This window comes from Hemitrygon akajei, chromosome 12, assembly GCF_048418815.1.
Source record: "Hemitrygon akajei chromosome 12, sHemAka1.3, whole genome shotgun sequence".
NCBI lineage: Eukaryota > Metazoa > Chordata > Chondrichthyes > Myliobatiformes > Dasyatidae > Hemitrygon > Hemitrygon akajei.
The window spans coordinates 115,865,963-115,883,790 of record NC_133135.1 but is presented as its reverse complement, the minus strand read 5'-3'; the positions used below and the strand labels follow the sequence as shown (position 1 = coordinate 115,883,790).

The following is a 17,828-nucleotide window of genomic DNA, read 5'->3' as shown; positions in this document are numbered from 1 at the left end:
CCAACTGGTCCTTGCCAATCAAGATTCCCATCCAAGCTGGTCCCATTTGCCTGTGTTTGGCCCATATCTCTCTCACCTTTCCTATCCATGTACTCGTCCATTTCCATTTAAATGTTGGACAGTGCTGTGCAAAAGTCTTAGGCACATTTATATAATTAGAGTGTCTTAAGACTTTTGCACTGTACTGTATTTGTCAACGTGGAGCAGAGAGCAAGTTTGTAAATCTGGTGGGTATTGTGAATGGTGAAGGCGGAGTGCCGTGGGTAGGGTGTGGGGCAGGTGGCAGAGGTGTGCCAGGGCTGGGAGGTGGCACAGGTGCAGACACACCCAGCTATGAGGCACCAGGCAAGGCTAGTGATTACAAACAATTGGTTCATTGATCATTACAGAAGTCTCTCTGGTGCTTCCTTCTCCCTTCCCCTATTCCCCAACCATGATTCCCTTCTTCCTGTCCAATTCCCACTCTCAGTCCACAATAGAGACCAATATCAGAATCAGGCTTATCGTCAGTCACATATGTCATGATATTTTTTGCAGTAGCAGTATAGTGCAATACTATAGTACAAATGTCTGAGGTAGCTCAGTTCTATATATGTGCCTAAAACTTTTGCATAGGTACACAGTACTGTACCTGCCTTAACCACTCTAGAAGCTGATCCAATATGCAATGTCTTGAAGGCGTATCTGATTACTGCTACTGTGTAATAAAATGTGGAATGTTTAAGGTCTTGATCTTCAAGCACGCTTATCCTTAAATGGACAGAGACTGCAGGACTGGTGAACTTAAGTGAATACACACAAAATGCTAGAGGAACTCACAGGTTGGGCGGCATCTATGGAGAGGAATAGTCTTGGCCCAAGATACTGATGCGTTGTTCCTCTTTCTTCAAGATTGCAAGCGTGACCCATTACTTGCCTTCTTCTCCATGCTATCTGAAGGCACACACTCAGCTTCTTCCCCTCTGCCATCAGATTTCTGAATAGACAATGAATCCATGTATCCTACCTCACTATTTTTTTCACTTTTTTGCTCTCTTTTTGCGCTAAAGTTTTAAAATAAATATTTCTTATTGGAATTTATATATTTTTTAATATTGTGTATTGCAATGTACTGCTGCCACAAAACAACAAATTTCATGATATTAAAACTGATTCCGATTTTCCTTGATTCTATCATGGCTTCTGAGATAAGGAATGATGTCTATTATCAGGTTTATTATTATTGTCATATATTGTGAAAATTGTTGTTTCTCGGCAGTACACAATTCACAAGAAAGAGTTATATAGCTAGTTACAATGAGAAATATAAAAATAAATAAATAGAGCTAAAAGAGAACAAAATAGTGAGTTAGTGTTCATGGACCATTCAGAAATCTGATGGTGAAGGGGAAGATGATGTTCCTAAAACATTAAGTGTGTCTTCAGGCTCCTGTACTTCCTCTCTGGTAGCAATGAAAATAGGGCATGTCCTGGGTGGTGAGGATTCTTAATAATGGATGCTGCCTTTTTGAGGCATCAGCTTTCGAAGATGTCCTATGGAGAGGCTAGTGCCCATGGTGGAGCTATCTGAGTTTATAACCCTCTGCAACTTTTTTCCTGATCCTGTGCACTAGCCCCTCCATACCAGACGGTGAGCAACCGGTCTGTGTTTCCCAGCATTTTGCTGTAGATATCTTGTCTTACTGCTTAATTTTTGCCAACCGTCAGTGACATAAATCACTGCTTTTTGAACAGAAGCACACGCAACCCATGCGGTTTAAAAACTGTTCACACAAAGCGCTATGTAGTGTAATGGCTGCAGAATTCACATGTCTAATCCTAGTTAGAAACTGTTCATCAACAGTCTCCTGTCCCAATTAAGTGACAGAGTATCCCACACAAATGAAGGGAATCACATCTTTAGAGGGTGAGGTTATAGGTTGTTAAAGGACCTTTGCTTTCCTGCCCAATTAACTACAGACCTCAGTGAACTTGGAGCTCGGCTAGCAAGTAAGCACGTATGTAAGTGTCATCTGCAAACTGCAGCTCAGTAACTGATATTGGGAAGACCTTGGACTTAGAATGGGGTGGTGGGGGGAGGGGAGGGAAGGGTGACATAGGTGGAATGGTTTCCCATTTTTCTTGTAGATCCCCACCACATCAGTGGGAAGCAGTCTGGGGGTAAGGCACTGCAGTTAGGTAGAGAAAGAATGAGGAAAATGTTAGGACGATGATGCAACTTTGTCTGAGATTATGGTGGAGATCAAGGCTTGATACCATTGTGGAGAAGACTGAAAATGCCAATTTCAGTTGGCAGCCAATTATGATAACCATATTCTTGATTGTTGGGTTCAAAAGCTATTTTGAGGTCAAAAATCTCTGCACATAATGGAAGATGTTCTACTTCACACTTGGTGTTGACAGCATATCTGTTGTACCTCTAAGTGGATGGGGTCTGCACTATAATTAATGGAGCAGCTTTATGGGCATCTGAGGAGGACCCTGTCCATGTCTGTCCCTGTGGGATGCAATAGATGGCACAACAGTCAGTTGTCACAATTGAATTTCTTCATCAACCAAGTCTCAGTTGGGATATTTCTAGTATAAGACAAACATTCTCTCTTCATTTTATGGAAGCGTAGAGGTGGAGGAATGAATGGCCTCCTATGCTGTAAAATATTATGCATTTTCCAAAAGAGTGGCCAATGGCTTTCACACTGTCCTTATTCGTTCACGGACTCAGGGTCTTGGACTAAATATTTTTTGTGACTGTATTTTACTGATATAGTGGCGGGATGGAGATGCGTCCCTACCAAAGGAGGTGTAGGTGCTCCTTCCCCTCGCTAGCCTGCAGGTCACCCTTGAGCAAGGCGTAGTACCTGCTTAGCCCCCTCCCCTACCCCCCCCCCCCCCCCCCCCCCACCAATCAGGGTCACATGAAGCCATGGGAGCAGGTGGTGGATGGTCGTTTGAGCAGCTGATGCATATCACAAGTTCTGGTTATGCGACCGCTGACGCCAGGCAGACATCTCTGAAGAGTATTGATAATGACTAGGGTCACCCATCTCGTATAGACACTGCCCAGAAGAAAAAATGGAAATCTACTGCTGTAGAAAAATTTGCCAAGAACGATCATGGTCATGGGGACCATGATTGCCCACGTCATACAACATGGCACATAATGATGATGAATTTACTGATATCTTGTATGTGTTTTGTGCTGTGTATGACTGTTGGTAATGTGTGTTGCACCTTGGTCCTGAAATAATGCTGTTTCATTTGGCTGTATTCAGGGGTACGTTGTGGCCCGAACGGCTTGTTCATGTGCTGTACAAGAGTACAGTACATGAACAGGCCATTCGGCCCACAATGTTGTGCCAAACCAGCTAAAAAGTAAATTAACAAAAAAACAAATCTAATCCCTCCTACCTACACAAGGTCCATATCTCTCCACCTTCCTCACATCCATGTGCCTATCTAAACATCTCTTAAAAGCCTCTAATGTATTTGCCTCGACCACCGTACCAGGCAGCACATTCCAGGCATCCACCACTCTCTGGGTAAAAAACTTACCCCTCACATCCCCCTTGAAACTACCCCATCTCTCCTTCAGTGCATACCCTCTGGTATTACACATTCCTATTCTGGGAAACAGATACTCTCTGTCCACTCTATCTATGCCTCTCGTAATCTTATGAACCTCTATGAGATATCCCCTCAGCTTCCACCGCTCCAGAGAAAACCCAAGTTTGCCAAGCTTCTAAACTAGGCAGCATCTTGGTAAACCTCTTCTGCACCCTCTCCAAATCCTCAACATCCTTCCCATAGTGGGGTGACCAGAACTGCATGGATGAATGACAATTAAACTTGAGCAACTAAACTAAAATCTTTAATCTTTTATTAGACTCCCACACTGTCCTTGACTGGGAAGGATCCAAGCAGGGTAGGATTAACTGTCTTTCTTTCTCTGTGTACTCCTCAGGTTTGACAAGCTATTGCAGGAGAAGCAGGAGTTGGAGGTGATGATACTGCAGCTCCAGGAGCAGGTGAAGCTTTCGAGCACAGCAACTGTCGCCAAGGACATTAAAATCCTGAAGAAAGTCATCCAAGGCCTGGAACAGGAGTTGATGAAGGAGCGGACAAAAAACCAGAGAGCGGCAAGCAAGAGAAACCAGGAGTACCACCAGGTCCTTGATGAGGTGAGTATTGGAATAACTGTGCAAATATAGCAGTGTTTACGTACTGTCGTCTTGAGTCTGTGAAATAATCACAATTGTCTAGTGCGTCTTCTACCTGTGAATTTTGTTTACTTAAAATTAAGTATCATATGCGGTTAAATGGGACACATCGGGACCAGTACATTTTGGCCCAACTAAGCAGCTACCTCAATTATCTGAAGTTTCATGGAAATATTTAAAGAATAAAAAAGATAAACTACCATTTAACTGAGTAAAGAATTATTTAAGTGAAATACAGAACAAACTAGAACACCAGTACTACTTGTGGTTGTCCATTGTGTCCGACGATGTCAGGAAACCTGTGTGGGAAAGTTTTGAAAGTAGAAGAGCTGTTGCACTGGGGCAGTTCCACTCTCTCGACCTCGGAAGTCCAGGTCCAGTGGTATGAGTAAACGTCACAAGGTTCTTCACTGGTTGCTGTGGATGGCCATGACTACTTCTGTGCCTTGTTATGTCCTTCGCTCTCCATGTAACACTGCAGAATCACTTTCCTGGCCATTGGATCTCACCCACCCTGATGGCTGGAGCTGACTTCGCATGCTAGGACAGGCAGGTCCCTACCCCACCAGGGTATGAAGCCTGCCAGCTACCCTCGCCTGCTTTAGCTCACCTGTTGAAGCAGTGTATGGGGGTCTGCCTGCTGTTGCATGCAAACAGCTCCTTGGAATCACAGGTGAGAGCTGAGTGTACACTGCCGTGTTCTTTTGATTGATTGTAAATGAACAAAATTGGCGCAGGCACCTAGTGTAGATAATGGACTATCAGCATACAATTTTCAGTGATTGCATCCTCCAAATTTTCATTTACATTGTAACATTCAAGATAATTGTTGATATCTTAATTCTCCATAGTTTCTAACTTATTGAAGTAGTGAAGTTGTTTCATTTTTACACAGAGCCGTTTCTGGCATCTGCAAGCCAGAATGCTTGAAACCGTTGGGAGCAAAACGGTTCTGAATTGTTTTACTGCTTATTTCTCGCCAACTATCATTGACAAAAATCACTGATTTTTTTTAAGCAGAAGCACACACAACTAACACTATTTAAAAAGTGTTTGCTCTAAGCATGGTGTAGTGTCTAACTACCACAGATTTCACTTGTCTGATGCTAGTTAGAAACAGTCCCCTGCCCCAATTAAGCGGCATAATGTCCCAAATAAGCAAAGGGAGTCCTGGCTATTTTCTCAGTTAGTTTTTGTTCTTTAGGAGTTGTTCCAAATAAGCAGCGGCTCCAGTTAACTGATGGCCCAGTTAACCGGAATCCACTGCACTGGAAAGGAAATGACCCTCTCTTCCCTACTCTATCCACCCTTTTTGGCCTCTGCACTGTATCCCATTTAGACCAAAAGACAAAGAAGAAGAACTGAGTCCATTTGGCCCATTGAGTCTGCTGTGCCATTACATCATGGCTGATTTATTTTCCCTCTCAACCCCATTCTCCCGCCTTATCCTTGTAAGCTTTGGCACCCTGACTAATCAAGAATGTCTGCTTTAAGTACACCCAATGATTTGGCCTCCACAGGTGTCTGTGGCAAGGAATTTCACAAATTCACCATCCCCGGCTAAAGAAATTCCTCCTCATCGCATTTCTAAAGGGACATCCTTGTATTCATAGGCTGATTCCTCTAGTGCTAAATTGTCCCAATATTGGAAACATCCTCAATGTCCACTTTATCATGGCCTTTCAATATTCGATAGGTTTCAATGAAACCACCTCCCCTACTGTTCTGCATTACAGCGAGTACGAGCCCAGAGCCATTAAGCACTCCTCAATTTTCCCCTTTGGCTGTTACCTGGTCAACATTAGATTTTTTCACAGTCTCACATCTTGTAAAAAATAGAAGGGCCATATGCTGCATGAAAGTTTCTCTTAAGCCTTTTCCCCCACTGTTTTAGGGATTCCCAACCTTTTTAACCCCATGGTCCAATACCATTAAGCAAGGGGTCTGTGGACCCCAGTTTGGGAACCCCTGCTCTACTTTAACCCTAAAGCTATTATGTTTGTGATGCCACTCACCATTGTTCACTGTTCTGGGAATAAAAGATAGAAGATCTATGTACAGTTTTTCCCTTAAGTTAATTCCCTGGGAACGGAGTTCTCAGCTCGGCACCATCTTGAACTTGCAAACTACTTTGTTATCACAAAATGCTGGAGGAACTCAGCTGGGCAGCCAACATCAATGGAAAGGAAAATGCAGTCGACGTTCAGGCCGAGAACTTTCATCGGGATTGTAAAGAAGAGGGAAGAAGCTAGAATAAGAAAGTGGTGAGAGGTGGGGAACGAGGAATGGAAAAGTGTACAAGCTGGAGGTGATAGGTAAAGGGAAAGGCTGGGGGAGACGGATAAAGCTGGCAGGTGATAGGTGGAAGAGGTAAAGAGCTGAACAAGAAGGAATTTGATCAGAGAAGAGAGTGAACCAGTTAAGAAAGGGAAGGAGGTGGAGAATCATAAGACATAGGAGCAGAATTCGGCCATCTGGCCCATCGAGTCTGCTCTGCCATTCCATCATGACTGATCCTTTTTTCTATCTCCTCCTCAACCACAGTTCCCAGCTTTTTCTCCGTAACCTTTGGTGCCATGTCCAATCAAGAACCTATCAATCTCTGCCTTAAATACACCTAATGACCTGGCCTCCACACCTGTATGTGCCAACAAATTCCACATATTCACCACCCTTTGGCTAAAGAAATTTCTCTGCATCTCTGTTTTGAATGGATGCCCCTCTATCCTGAGGCTGTACCCTCTTGTCCTAGACACCCTCACCATGGGAAACATCCTTTCCAGATCTACTCTGTCTAAGCCTTTTAACATTTGAAAGGTTTCAATGAGATCCCCCCCCCCCCCCCCATCCTTCTGTACAGACCCAGAGCCATCAAATGTTCCTCATATGATAACCCTTTCATTCCTGGAATCATCCTTGTGAACCTCCTCTGGACCATCTCCAATGTCAGTACATCTTTTCTAAGATGAGGGGCCCAAACTGTTCGCAATACTCAAGGTGAGGCCTCATCAGTTTCTTATAAAGCCTCAGCATCACCTCCTTGCTCTTGAATTCTAAACCTCTTGAAATGAATATTAACATAGCATTTGCCTTCCTTACCACCGACTCAGCCTGCAAGTTAACCTTCAGGGTGTTCTGCACAAGGACTCCCAAGTCCCTTTGCATCTCCGATTCCTGTATTTTCTCCTCATTTAGAAAATAGTCCACACATTTATTTCTACTACCAAAGTACATAACCATGCATTTTCCAACATTGTGTTTGATTTACCGCTTTTTTGCCCATTCTTTTAATCTGTCCAAGTCCTTCTGCATCCTACCTCTTTCCTCAACACTACCTGCCCCTCCACTGATCTTTGTATCATCTGCAAACTTGGCAACAAAGCCATCTATTCCATCATCTAAATAATTTATATACAGCATAAAAAGAAGTGGTCCCAACACCAACCCCTGTGGAACGCTACTAGTCACTGGCAGCCAACCAGAAAAGGATCCTTTTATTCCCACTCTCTGCCTTCTACCAATCAGCCAATGCTCTAATCATGTTAGTAAATCTCCTGTAATTCCTTGGGCTCTTAACTTGGTAAGCAGCCTCATGTGTGGCACCTTGTCAAAGGCTTCTGCAAGTCCAAATACACAACTTCCACTGCATTCCGTTTATCTATCTTACTTGTAATCTCCTCTAAGATTTCTATTAGGTTCTTCAGGCAGGATTTTCCCTGAAGGAAACCATACTGACTTTGCACTATCTTGTCTTGTGTCACCAAGTACTCCATCACCTCATTAACAGTTGACTCTACCATCTTCCTAACCATTGAGGTCAAGCTAACTGGTCTATAATTTCCTTTCTGCTGCCAGAGTCCAATGAGTTTTGAAAGATCATTTCTAATGCAACGTCTTTCAGAACCCTAGGGTGCAGTTCCTCTGGTCTGGGTGTTTTATCTAACTTTAGGTCTTTCAACTTTTTGAGCCGCTCCTCTCTTGTAACAGAGACTGCACCCACTTCTCTCCCTTCACACACTACAACATCAGGCATACTGTTAGTGTCTTCCACAGTGAAGACTGACACAAAATACTAATTTAACTCAGCCGCCATCTCCTTGGCCCCTGTTATTATTTCTCCTGTCTCATTTTCTAGCAGTCCTATATCCACTCTCTCTCTTATTTTTAACATACTTTAAAAAAACTTGTACTATCCACTTAGATGTTATTTGCCAGCTTGCTTTCATATTTCATTTCCCTTCTAGTGATTTTTTTTAGTTGCTCTCTGTAGGTTTTTAAAAACTTCCCAATCTGCTATATCAGACTTTACTGTCGCTCTATCAAATTGTCATCACTGGTTCCTAACGGTTCTTGTACCTTAAGCTCCCTAGTCACCTCCAGTTTATTACATAACGCCCAATCCAGTATAGCTGATCCCCTAGTAGGCTCAACGACAAACTGCTCTAAAAAGCTATCTCTTAGACATTGAACAAACTCACCCTCTTGAGATCCATTACCAACCTGATTTTCCTAATCGACCTGCATGTTAAAATCTCCCATGACTACCATAACATTGCCCTTCTGACATGCCTTTTCTATTTCCTGTTGTAACCTGTGGTCCACATCCCAGCCACTGTTGGGAGGCTTGTATATAACTGCCATCAATGTCCTTTAACCCTTGCGGTTTCTCAACTCAGCCCACAAGGATTCAATATCTTGTGATCCCATGTCACATCTTTCTACTGATTTGATGCCATTCCTTACCAGCAGAGCCACACTACCTTCCTATCCCTCTGATATAACATGTAACCTTGGATATTCAGCTCCCAACTACAACCATCCTTCAGCCACGATTTAGTGATGGCCATAACATCATACCTGGCAATCTGTAATATTGCAACAAGATCATCCACCTTATTTCTTATAGTACGTGCATTTAGATACAACACCTTGAGTGCTGTATTTGCTGTCCTTTCTGATTCTGCATCCCTAATGATTTGATACTCAGCCTGTTGGCTGCAACTAAGTCCCATCACCTGACTGCCCTTCCTGACAATCTGTCTGCAGACGATCTACTTTTTTACCATCTGTCCTTTCCTGAGTCCCTTCGCTCCGGTTCCCACCCCCCTGCCAATTTAGTTTAAACCCTCCCCAACAGCTCTTAACCAACCTGCCTACGACAATATTGGTTCCCCTTGGTTTCAGGTGCAACCTGTCACTTTTGAACAGGTCATACCTACCCCAGAAGAGATCCCAATGATCCAAGAACCTGAAGCCCTGCCTCCCACACCAACTTCTCAGACACACAATTATTTGCCAAATCATCCTGTTTCTACCCTCACTGGCGTTTGGCAAGGGTAGCAATACTGAAATTACTACCCGGGAGGTCCTGCTTCTCATCTTTCTACCTAGCTCTCTAAATTCTCCTTTCAGGACCTCTTTGCTTTTCCTTCCTATGTCATTGGTACCAATATGTACTAACAAATCTGGCTGGGTTCCCTCCTTCTCCAAAATGTTTCGGACACAATTTGAGACATCCCTGACCCTGGCACCTGGGAGGCAACATACGATCCGGGTGCCCTGTTCGCATCCACAGAATCTCGGGCCTGTTCCCCTCACTATTGAGTCCCTTATCACTACCACACCCTTCTTCTCTTTCTTTCCCTTTGGCACCACGGACCCATGCTTGGTGGCTGTAACCCGGTCACCGTGGCATTCTCCTGGGAAGACACCCCCCAACAAAAGTATCCAAAGCTGTTTACTTGTTTTTGAGGGGAATGGCCATGGGGTGCTCTGCTCTAACTGCCTATTTCCATTTCTCCTGACAGGATCAGCCATCTCCTCACTCTCCCATACAAGCTGATGGTCATCCAGTTGCTGCTCTGGATCCCTAACACAGTCTTCAAAGAGCTGTGGCTGGGTGCACTTCACGCAGATGTAGTTCCCCAGGAGATTCTGGGTCACCCAGTTCTCCAACATCTGGCACAAAGAGCACACCAGAGCCATTTAAATGGTACAGTAAGAGAGGGGAAAAAAACACAGAAAGGAAACCTTAACAGACGCTTTACACAGAGCCGACACCTCTTCTGAGCCGAAGCCTGTCACTTCTACTCTCGCCACTGGCCTACTCCCATACAATGGCCGCTCTGCTTATCCCTTCTGTACTTTTATTTCATTTGACGCTGCTGATAGGCCACATACAATGGACAAACACTCTCAAAGCTCCCTTTTTAAATAACCGCTGCCGACCTGTGAGAAATCTCCTGGTAAAGCTCCGTTGACACCGCTGATAGGCCACATACAATTGGAGAAAGGTGAATGGCAAGAGGGGAGACAGAAAGGGTGAGAGGGGAGACAGAATGGGGAATAGGAAAAGAGAGGAGGGGGGAGGAATTACAAGAAGTTAGAGAAATTGATATTCTTGCTGTCGGGATGGAGTCTAACCAGACAGAATGTGAGGTTGCCATCAATCCAGGATTCCAGCCACTGTGGTCTCATGTCTCCTACTTTATTTATCTGATCTGTTTGATACAGTTCATTCTGGATCACAGTTAGGATCATGCCAACGGAAATAGCTTGGAGGCTAGAAATCTGAAGAAAATCGCGACAGATTTTAAAAATATATTAATGTAATGACGTTTTCTTTTGCCCATCCTCTTAAACCCATGTCCTCTGGTCTCTATCCCTTCTGCCACTGGAAACAGTTGTCTTATTTATTCCAAACTGGCCATGATTTTGAACATCGCTGTCAAATCTACTCTGCTCAAAGAGCCCAGGTTCTCAGCACAAAATTCAATTCAATTCAAGTTTAATTGTCATTCAACCATACATGAAAACTTACGAATACAAGACAGTGTAACTCCAGGGTCAAGATGCAGAACACAGTACCAACACACAATGCACACATAAGATAGCAAGCACATGTAGGATACCAGTAAAATGCAGCCACGCAAAAACAAGTAGTCCAGACCCTGAGTCCATGAATCTAGCAGAAATCTGCAGTTGACCACAATACAGCTTGTCTTCTGCCAAGTGAGTACTGGGATGGGGGTGGAGGGGCAGCACCAACTCCAGCTTGGACGCCACGCCACTCTGCCTCTAGTCAAGCACACTGGCTTCAACGTCTCTCTCCTGGCGGTTGTAAACAGGCGACACCACGGCTAGAAGCATAGTTCTTGCTGTGACCGAGGCTACGCTGCTCCCTTGCCGTCCACCCCTGCTGTCCGCCAATAGATCAGTGAATTCCACTTTAACAATGTCAAAAAGGGTCTTGCGATCACAAGAACAATGACTAAGTCAGTCACTTCTCCTCACATCTCCTTCGTATGCCAACTCCTCTCTGACACAGCACATTCCACACCAAGTCCAGTTCCTGCAGCTTCTCTGCCAAAGAGCAACTCACTGATTGGGGTAGGCCTGCAGTACTTCAGGTTCTTAATGTCTAGCAGGATCTTGCGATTATAAAAATAAATGTTTAAAAAGAAGAGTATCACCTTTGTTGACATTGTAGAATTAATGTTTGTTTTCTTTCTGTTTCTGCCCTCAGCTTGAAGAGGTAAAGGCCTCAGAGCGGAAGTTGAAGCTACGAGTGAAGAACTTAACTGTTGAGCTGGGTTTATACAAGAGGGGGTGAGTTTGTGACCGGAATTGTATGAGCACCAAAGCTTTATTCACAGTGGCTGCACAATCTGTGCTGAGTGAGCTGACTTCTGTCTGTATGGTTATGATTACCCTTTCTGCCCTTGATCTCGGGAGGTGGGGGTGGGGGGTTGGTTGGAACTCATCTAGTTGTTAAACAACAATGTATAAAGTTCAAAAACTGTGGATGCTGGAAATCTGAAATGAAAGCAGAAAATTCTAGAAATCCTCAGCAGGACCGTCAGTATCTGTGGAAAGAGAAATAAGAGTTGGTTTCAAGTCCAAGACTGCTTCTTTCCACTGATGTTGCTCAACAGCTGAGTTTCCAGCATTGTTTGTTCTTCATCACAGATCAGCTTTATTCACCGTAAGCACTCAGTGGCCAGGAGTGGGACCTGGTGTGATCTTCAGCGTTCGATGTGTTGTATGGTCAGAGTTGCTTTTGTGCACATCACTGTTGTAATGCCTGGTCCTTTATGATGCCATGGGCAGCCGCGGAGGCCAAGTTATTGGGTATTTTTAAGGCAGTTAGATTCTTGATCAACAGGGCTTGAAGAGATGTGGGGAGAAGGCAGGAGATTGGAGCTGAAAGGGAAATGGATCAGCCATGATGAAATGGAGGAGCAGACGATGGGCCAAATGGCCTATTTCTGCTCCTCTGTCTTATGATTTTATGGTCTTATTTGAGTTACTGTCGCCTTCCTGTTAGCTTGAACCAGTCTGGCCATTCTCTGAGCTCTCTCATTAACAAAGTATTTTTGCACCAGTTTTTGTTTCTCGCACCATTCCTGTAAACTCTTAAGAGACTGTTGTGCATGAACATCCCAGGAAATCAGCAGTTTCTGAGGTACTCAAACCATCCTGTCTGGCTAGCGTCAATCATATGCACTTTTGTGGCTGTTAGACACTACACTGTGCTTAGAACGAACATTTTTTTAAATAGCAATTTAAATAATAGTTTTTAAACAGAGTCAGTTGCATGAGTTTGTGTTCAAAAAGCAGTGATTTTTGTCACTGATAGTTTCTAAGAAATAAGCAGTAAGACAATTCAGAACTGTTTTGCTCACTGCAGTTTCAAGTATTCAGGCTTGAATATATCAGAAATGGCAGGGGGTGAAAATAAAACAATTTCTCTTCTTCAGGTTAGGAGCTATGAAGAGTGAAGGTATCTACAGTCATCTTGAATGTTATAATGAAAATGAAGATTTGGTGGATGCAATCATTGATAGCATTGTATGGAGATAGCCCATTATCTGTACCGTGTGTCTGTGCTTATTTTGTTCATGTACAGTCAATCAAAAGAGCATGGCAATGTACACTGGATGAATCAAAATCAGCTTTAATATTACTGGCATGAAGTTTGTTGTTATTTGGCAACAGTACATTGCAATACATAATACAGAAGAACAAAATAAAATAAATAAATCAATCAATTACAGTATATGTATATTGAATAGATTAAAATTGTGCAAAAACAGAAATAATATATATTTAAAAAGTGAGGTAGTGTGGAAATAAAAGGGGCATTTTCTGGTTGGCTGCCGGTGATAGTGGTCAGGGTCAGTATTGGAACCGCTACTTTTCACATTCTTTGTCAGTGATTTGGATCATCGCGGCTTTGTGGCAAAGTTTGTAGATGATGTGAAGTTAGGTGGAGCAGTAGGTAGTGCTGAGAAAGCAATGCGATTGCAGCAGGACTTATACAAATTGGAATAATGGGCAAAAAGTGGCAGATGGAATACAGTGTGGGGAAATGTACAGAATGCCTTTTGGTAAAAGGAACAATAGTGTGGACTATAATCTAAAAAGGGAAAAAGTTCAAACATCAGAGGTGCAGAGGGACTTAGGAGTCCTTGCAAGACTCCCAGAAGGTTAATCTACAGGTTGAGTCTGTGGTAATGAAGGCAAATGCAATGTTGGCATGTATTTTAGAATCAGAATCAGGTTTGTTATCACTGGCATGTGTCATGAAATTTGTTAACTTAGCAGCAGCAGTTCAATGCAATACATAATACAGAAGAAGAGGAAGAAAAACATAAAATAATAATAAATAAATCAATTACAGTATACATATTTTGAATAGATTAAAAATCATGCAAAAAATATTTAAAAAGTGAGGTAGTGTTCACAGGTTCAATGTCCATTCAGGAATCGATGGCAGAGGGGAAGAAGCTGTTCCTGAATCGCTGAGCGTGTGTGTCTTCAGGCTTCTGTATCTCCTACCTGATGGTAACAGTTAGAAAAGGGCATGCCCTGGGTGCTGGAGGTCCTTAATAATAGACGCTGCCTTTCTGAGACACTGCTCCTTGAAGATGTCCTGGGTACTTTGTAGGCTAGTACCCAAGATGAAACTGACTAGATTTACAAACCCTCTGCAGCTTCTTTCAGTTCTGTGCAATAGCCCCCTTCCCCCCACCATACCAGACAGTGATGCAGCCTGTCAGAATGCTTTCCACGGTACATCTGTAGAAGTTTTTGAGTGTATTTGTTGACATACCAAATGTCTTCAAACTCCTAACGAAGTACAGTTGGTCTCTTGTCGCCTTTAAAACTGCATCGGTATGTTGGGACCGGGTTAGGTCCTCAAAGATCTTGGCACCCAGGAACTTGAAACTGCTCACTACTGATCACTCCATGAGGATTGGTGTGTTTTTCTTTGTCTTACCCTTCCTGCAGTCCACAATCAGCTCTTTCGTTTTACTGACATTGATTGCCAGGTTGTTGCTGTGGCACCATTCCACTAGTTGGCATATCTCGCTCCTGTATGCCCTCTCGTCACCATCTGAGATTCTACCAACAATAGTTGTGTCATCAGCAGATTTATAGATGGTATTTGAGCTATGCCTAGCCACACAGTGATGGGTATAGAGAGAATAGAGCAGTGGGCTAAGCACACACCCCTGAGGTACACCAGTGTTAATCGTCAGCAAGGAGGAAATGTTATCACCAATCTGCACAGATTGTGATCTTCCAGTTAGGAAGTTGAGGATTCAATTGCAGTGGGAAGTACAAAGGCCCAGGTTCTGTAACTTCTCAATCAGGATTGGGGGAATGGTATTAAATGCTGAGCTATAGTTGATGAACAGCATCCTGACATAGGTGTTTATGTTGTCCAGGTGGTCTAAAGCTGTGAGAAGAGCCTTTGAGATTGTATCTGCCATTGACATTGTGGCGATAGGCAAATTGCTGAGGCAGAAGGTCAGTCTAGTCGTGACCAGCCTCTCAAAGCATTTCATCACTGTAGATGTGAGGGCTACCGGGCATTAGTCACTAAGGCAGTTTACGTTGTTCTTAGGCACTGTCACTTGAAGCAAGTGGAGTCTCAGTCAGTCTCTCTCTCGTGCTCTCTCTCACTGTCTCTCACACACACACATTCTCTTTCAAGAAAGTTTGTGAACCCTTTGCAATTACCTGTTTTTCTGCATTAATTACTAAAAATGTAGTCTGATCTTCATCTAAGTCACATAATAGGCAAACACAATCTGCCTAACCAAATAACATACAAACAATTGTACTTCTCGTCAATACTGAGTCCACCATTTAAACACGGTCTAGGTTCAAAAGAGTATGGGAACCTCTGGGGTAATGCCTTCTACAAAAGCTATTTGGAGTCAGGTGCTCCAATCAATGAGATGATATTGGAGGTGTGGGTTGTTCGGGTGCCCTGCCCTATAAAAAGTCACGTTACTGACAGAGCCTGTTCTTCTCAAGAAAGATTTGTTTATGTGTGTTAATGCCCAAACAACAGTCTCGTTTTACTTTTGTTTAAACAAATTTACTTTAAACACCTCAGTTCAATGCATGAGGGCTGCCACTTTATCATCCCAGAAATCCCCCTTTTCCTCCAGTGCACTTGGATATAATAGGGAAAGTGCGCATGCCTACTAAAACGTTACATAGTTTGAATGAACTGAATTCAATAATCTCCCATTTTATGTATATATTAAAATAATAAATTTAAAAAATTAAGACAATTCATATGTCCATTAGGATATGACAATTAGTTCTAACCCTTGATGTTTAATACAATTCTTAAGGTACCAAGTGCCTTCACTAAGTGCCTTTAACAGCACAAGAGCTGGTGCTCCCTTCCTGTGGGACAGTCAGCTAGTTGTTCCTTTGTAGCGACCATAGCGTGTGGTGAGTTTTCTGGGCTTGGACAAGTTCTTTGATGTTGCTCATCTCTAGACAAAGCCTCTGCTCTGTAACTGACTTGGTGGATTTGATGGCATCAACCAAAGAGTAGATGTCTGCGACGCAAGTTATTTATAGACTGTTCTTCTTTATGTCACCTTGGGAAAAGCTCAAGGTGTGGTCAGAAAAACAGCATTGTCACTACCTTCAGACAATGCAAAGTTTTCTCCTGCCATTGTACTCTGTACAACTCTTTGCATCCTTTTTGATTGCCAGTAGAGAGGTGAAAATCTTCCCTTGTCTCCCATCAGTAAAATAAAATGCCCCCTTTGAGTACCTCTATCAGGAAGATTTCCAAGTGAGGCATCACTGAAGACAACAAGCCTCTGAGCTATCTTTTCCAAGCTGTTGAAACTTCAAGACTACTTTTTCCAGATTGAATCCTGCTCACTATCTTATTTGCCTCATGTAAAGTTTGTATTATGGCTTTTTTTGACTGTCTGCCAAGTTGCAGGCATCAAACATGATGACAGGTCTGCTATGCCTTGGCACCCGTAGAATCTGACCTACCTTTGACCAACGTTGCTCAGCTTTAGCTTCACTATGGCCTGCACCCCATTGTGTGGCATTGTCTGAAGATCCCTGATGTAACTTTTTTGGTATAGTTGTACTGTTCTGTCAACAGCAAGGATGTCTATCCCTACAGAGAATCTGTCATGTTCTACCCGTCCAGCCTGAAAGGTTGACTTTGGCTGAGGGATAACTGTTGTGGCAAAGTTTTGTGAGCTACCTGATATGAAGTGATCTACCTGACAGGCAAATACTCCAATCAAATGATATCCTGAATCTTACCAGTAAAAAACAGCTGGATCCACATGACAGCTTTCCACCTGTTTTCAACATTATTTCCTTGACCATTTTATGCCAGTAAACTGATGTATCTGCTAGACCATACACACACTTTTTGCGTTTTCACAGTGGTCCTTTAATTCTGGCTTGGGGGGGGGGGGGGGGTTTAATGTAAATGTCACATGCCAACTCCATTCCCTGTAAGAATGTGGATTTTATGACCATGGAATTGGGTTGCCAATGCTTTTGACGTATCACTGAGAGAAGTAGTCAGAGAGACTCTGATGCACATGTTGGTGAGTCTTTTTGGAGTTCTTTTATGTTCAGTTCCTCAAAACTGAACAGCCATCAGACGTGCTTTTGGTATAATTCCTGTCGGGGTTTCTTTCAGAGTGCACACCCATTTTGTAAGCACTGTCTTTTGGCCAAAGGCTCTGGCTCCAACTTCTAATTTCATCCTGATTTTCAGATTCAAACGACACCTCTTTAGCTGTTAGAACATCTTCATCTTGCCATTCTCAGATAGTCCAGCCTGATCTATGCTTGATTCGCTATGAAGTCTATCTACACATGACATGTCTACTGACCTTGTGGTGCCTGCGACTCTGACTGGTTCAAGGTATTTCAAGTTGTACCAACTGTTGCTTCTCCAAGTGGCTTTGCCTGCTCATCCTTCAGCTTTGTATGAGATACCAGTGTCTTGGTCTACAAATCTCACAGTTTGCCCTGTGACAGAAGCTTCCACGTTGTCTTTGCACTTGTGATCATTTCTGTTCAGGGAAGTCTGTTGAGTCCCCATCTGCATTGTCTGTGCCACTGTCGAGCAACTCTGTTGGGTCCTTAGCTGCCCTCTCCTCATCCCTGTCTGTGCTATGCGACAGTGTACCAGGTTAGTGCTTTTCATTTTTTGTGTCATTCTCCAAGGAGTTCTGATGGTCTTCAGTTTGTGCTTTACGTAGTCTGGAATGATGCACTCTCACATATTTCTCACAAATACTACAATTCCATACT

The 17,828-nt window shown here is 43.2% G+C and overlaps 1 protein-coding gene across 2 annotated transcripts in view; it reads left to right on the top strand.

Annotated features, from left to right (window-relative positions):
- Positions 1–17,828, top strand: part of ccdc61 (coiled-coil domain containing 61) — an 85,453-nt gene that overhangs the window by 29,214 nt on the left and 38,411 nt on the right. For both annotated transcript variants that reach the window (XM_073063899.1, XM_073063900.1), the window contains 2 exons: positions 3,962–4,178; positions 11,743–11,825. In XM_073063899.1, coding sequence (XP_072920000.1) covers positions 3,962–4,178; positions 11,743–11,825 — 300 coding nt within the window. The remainder of the gene's footprint in view (positions 1–3,961; positions 4,179–11,742; positions 11,826–17,828) is intronic.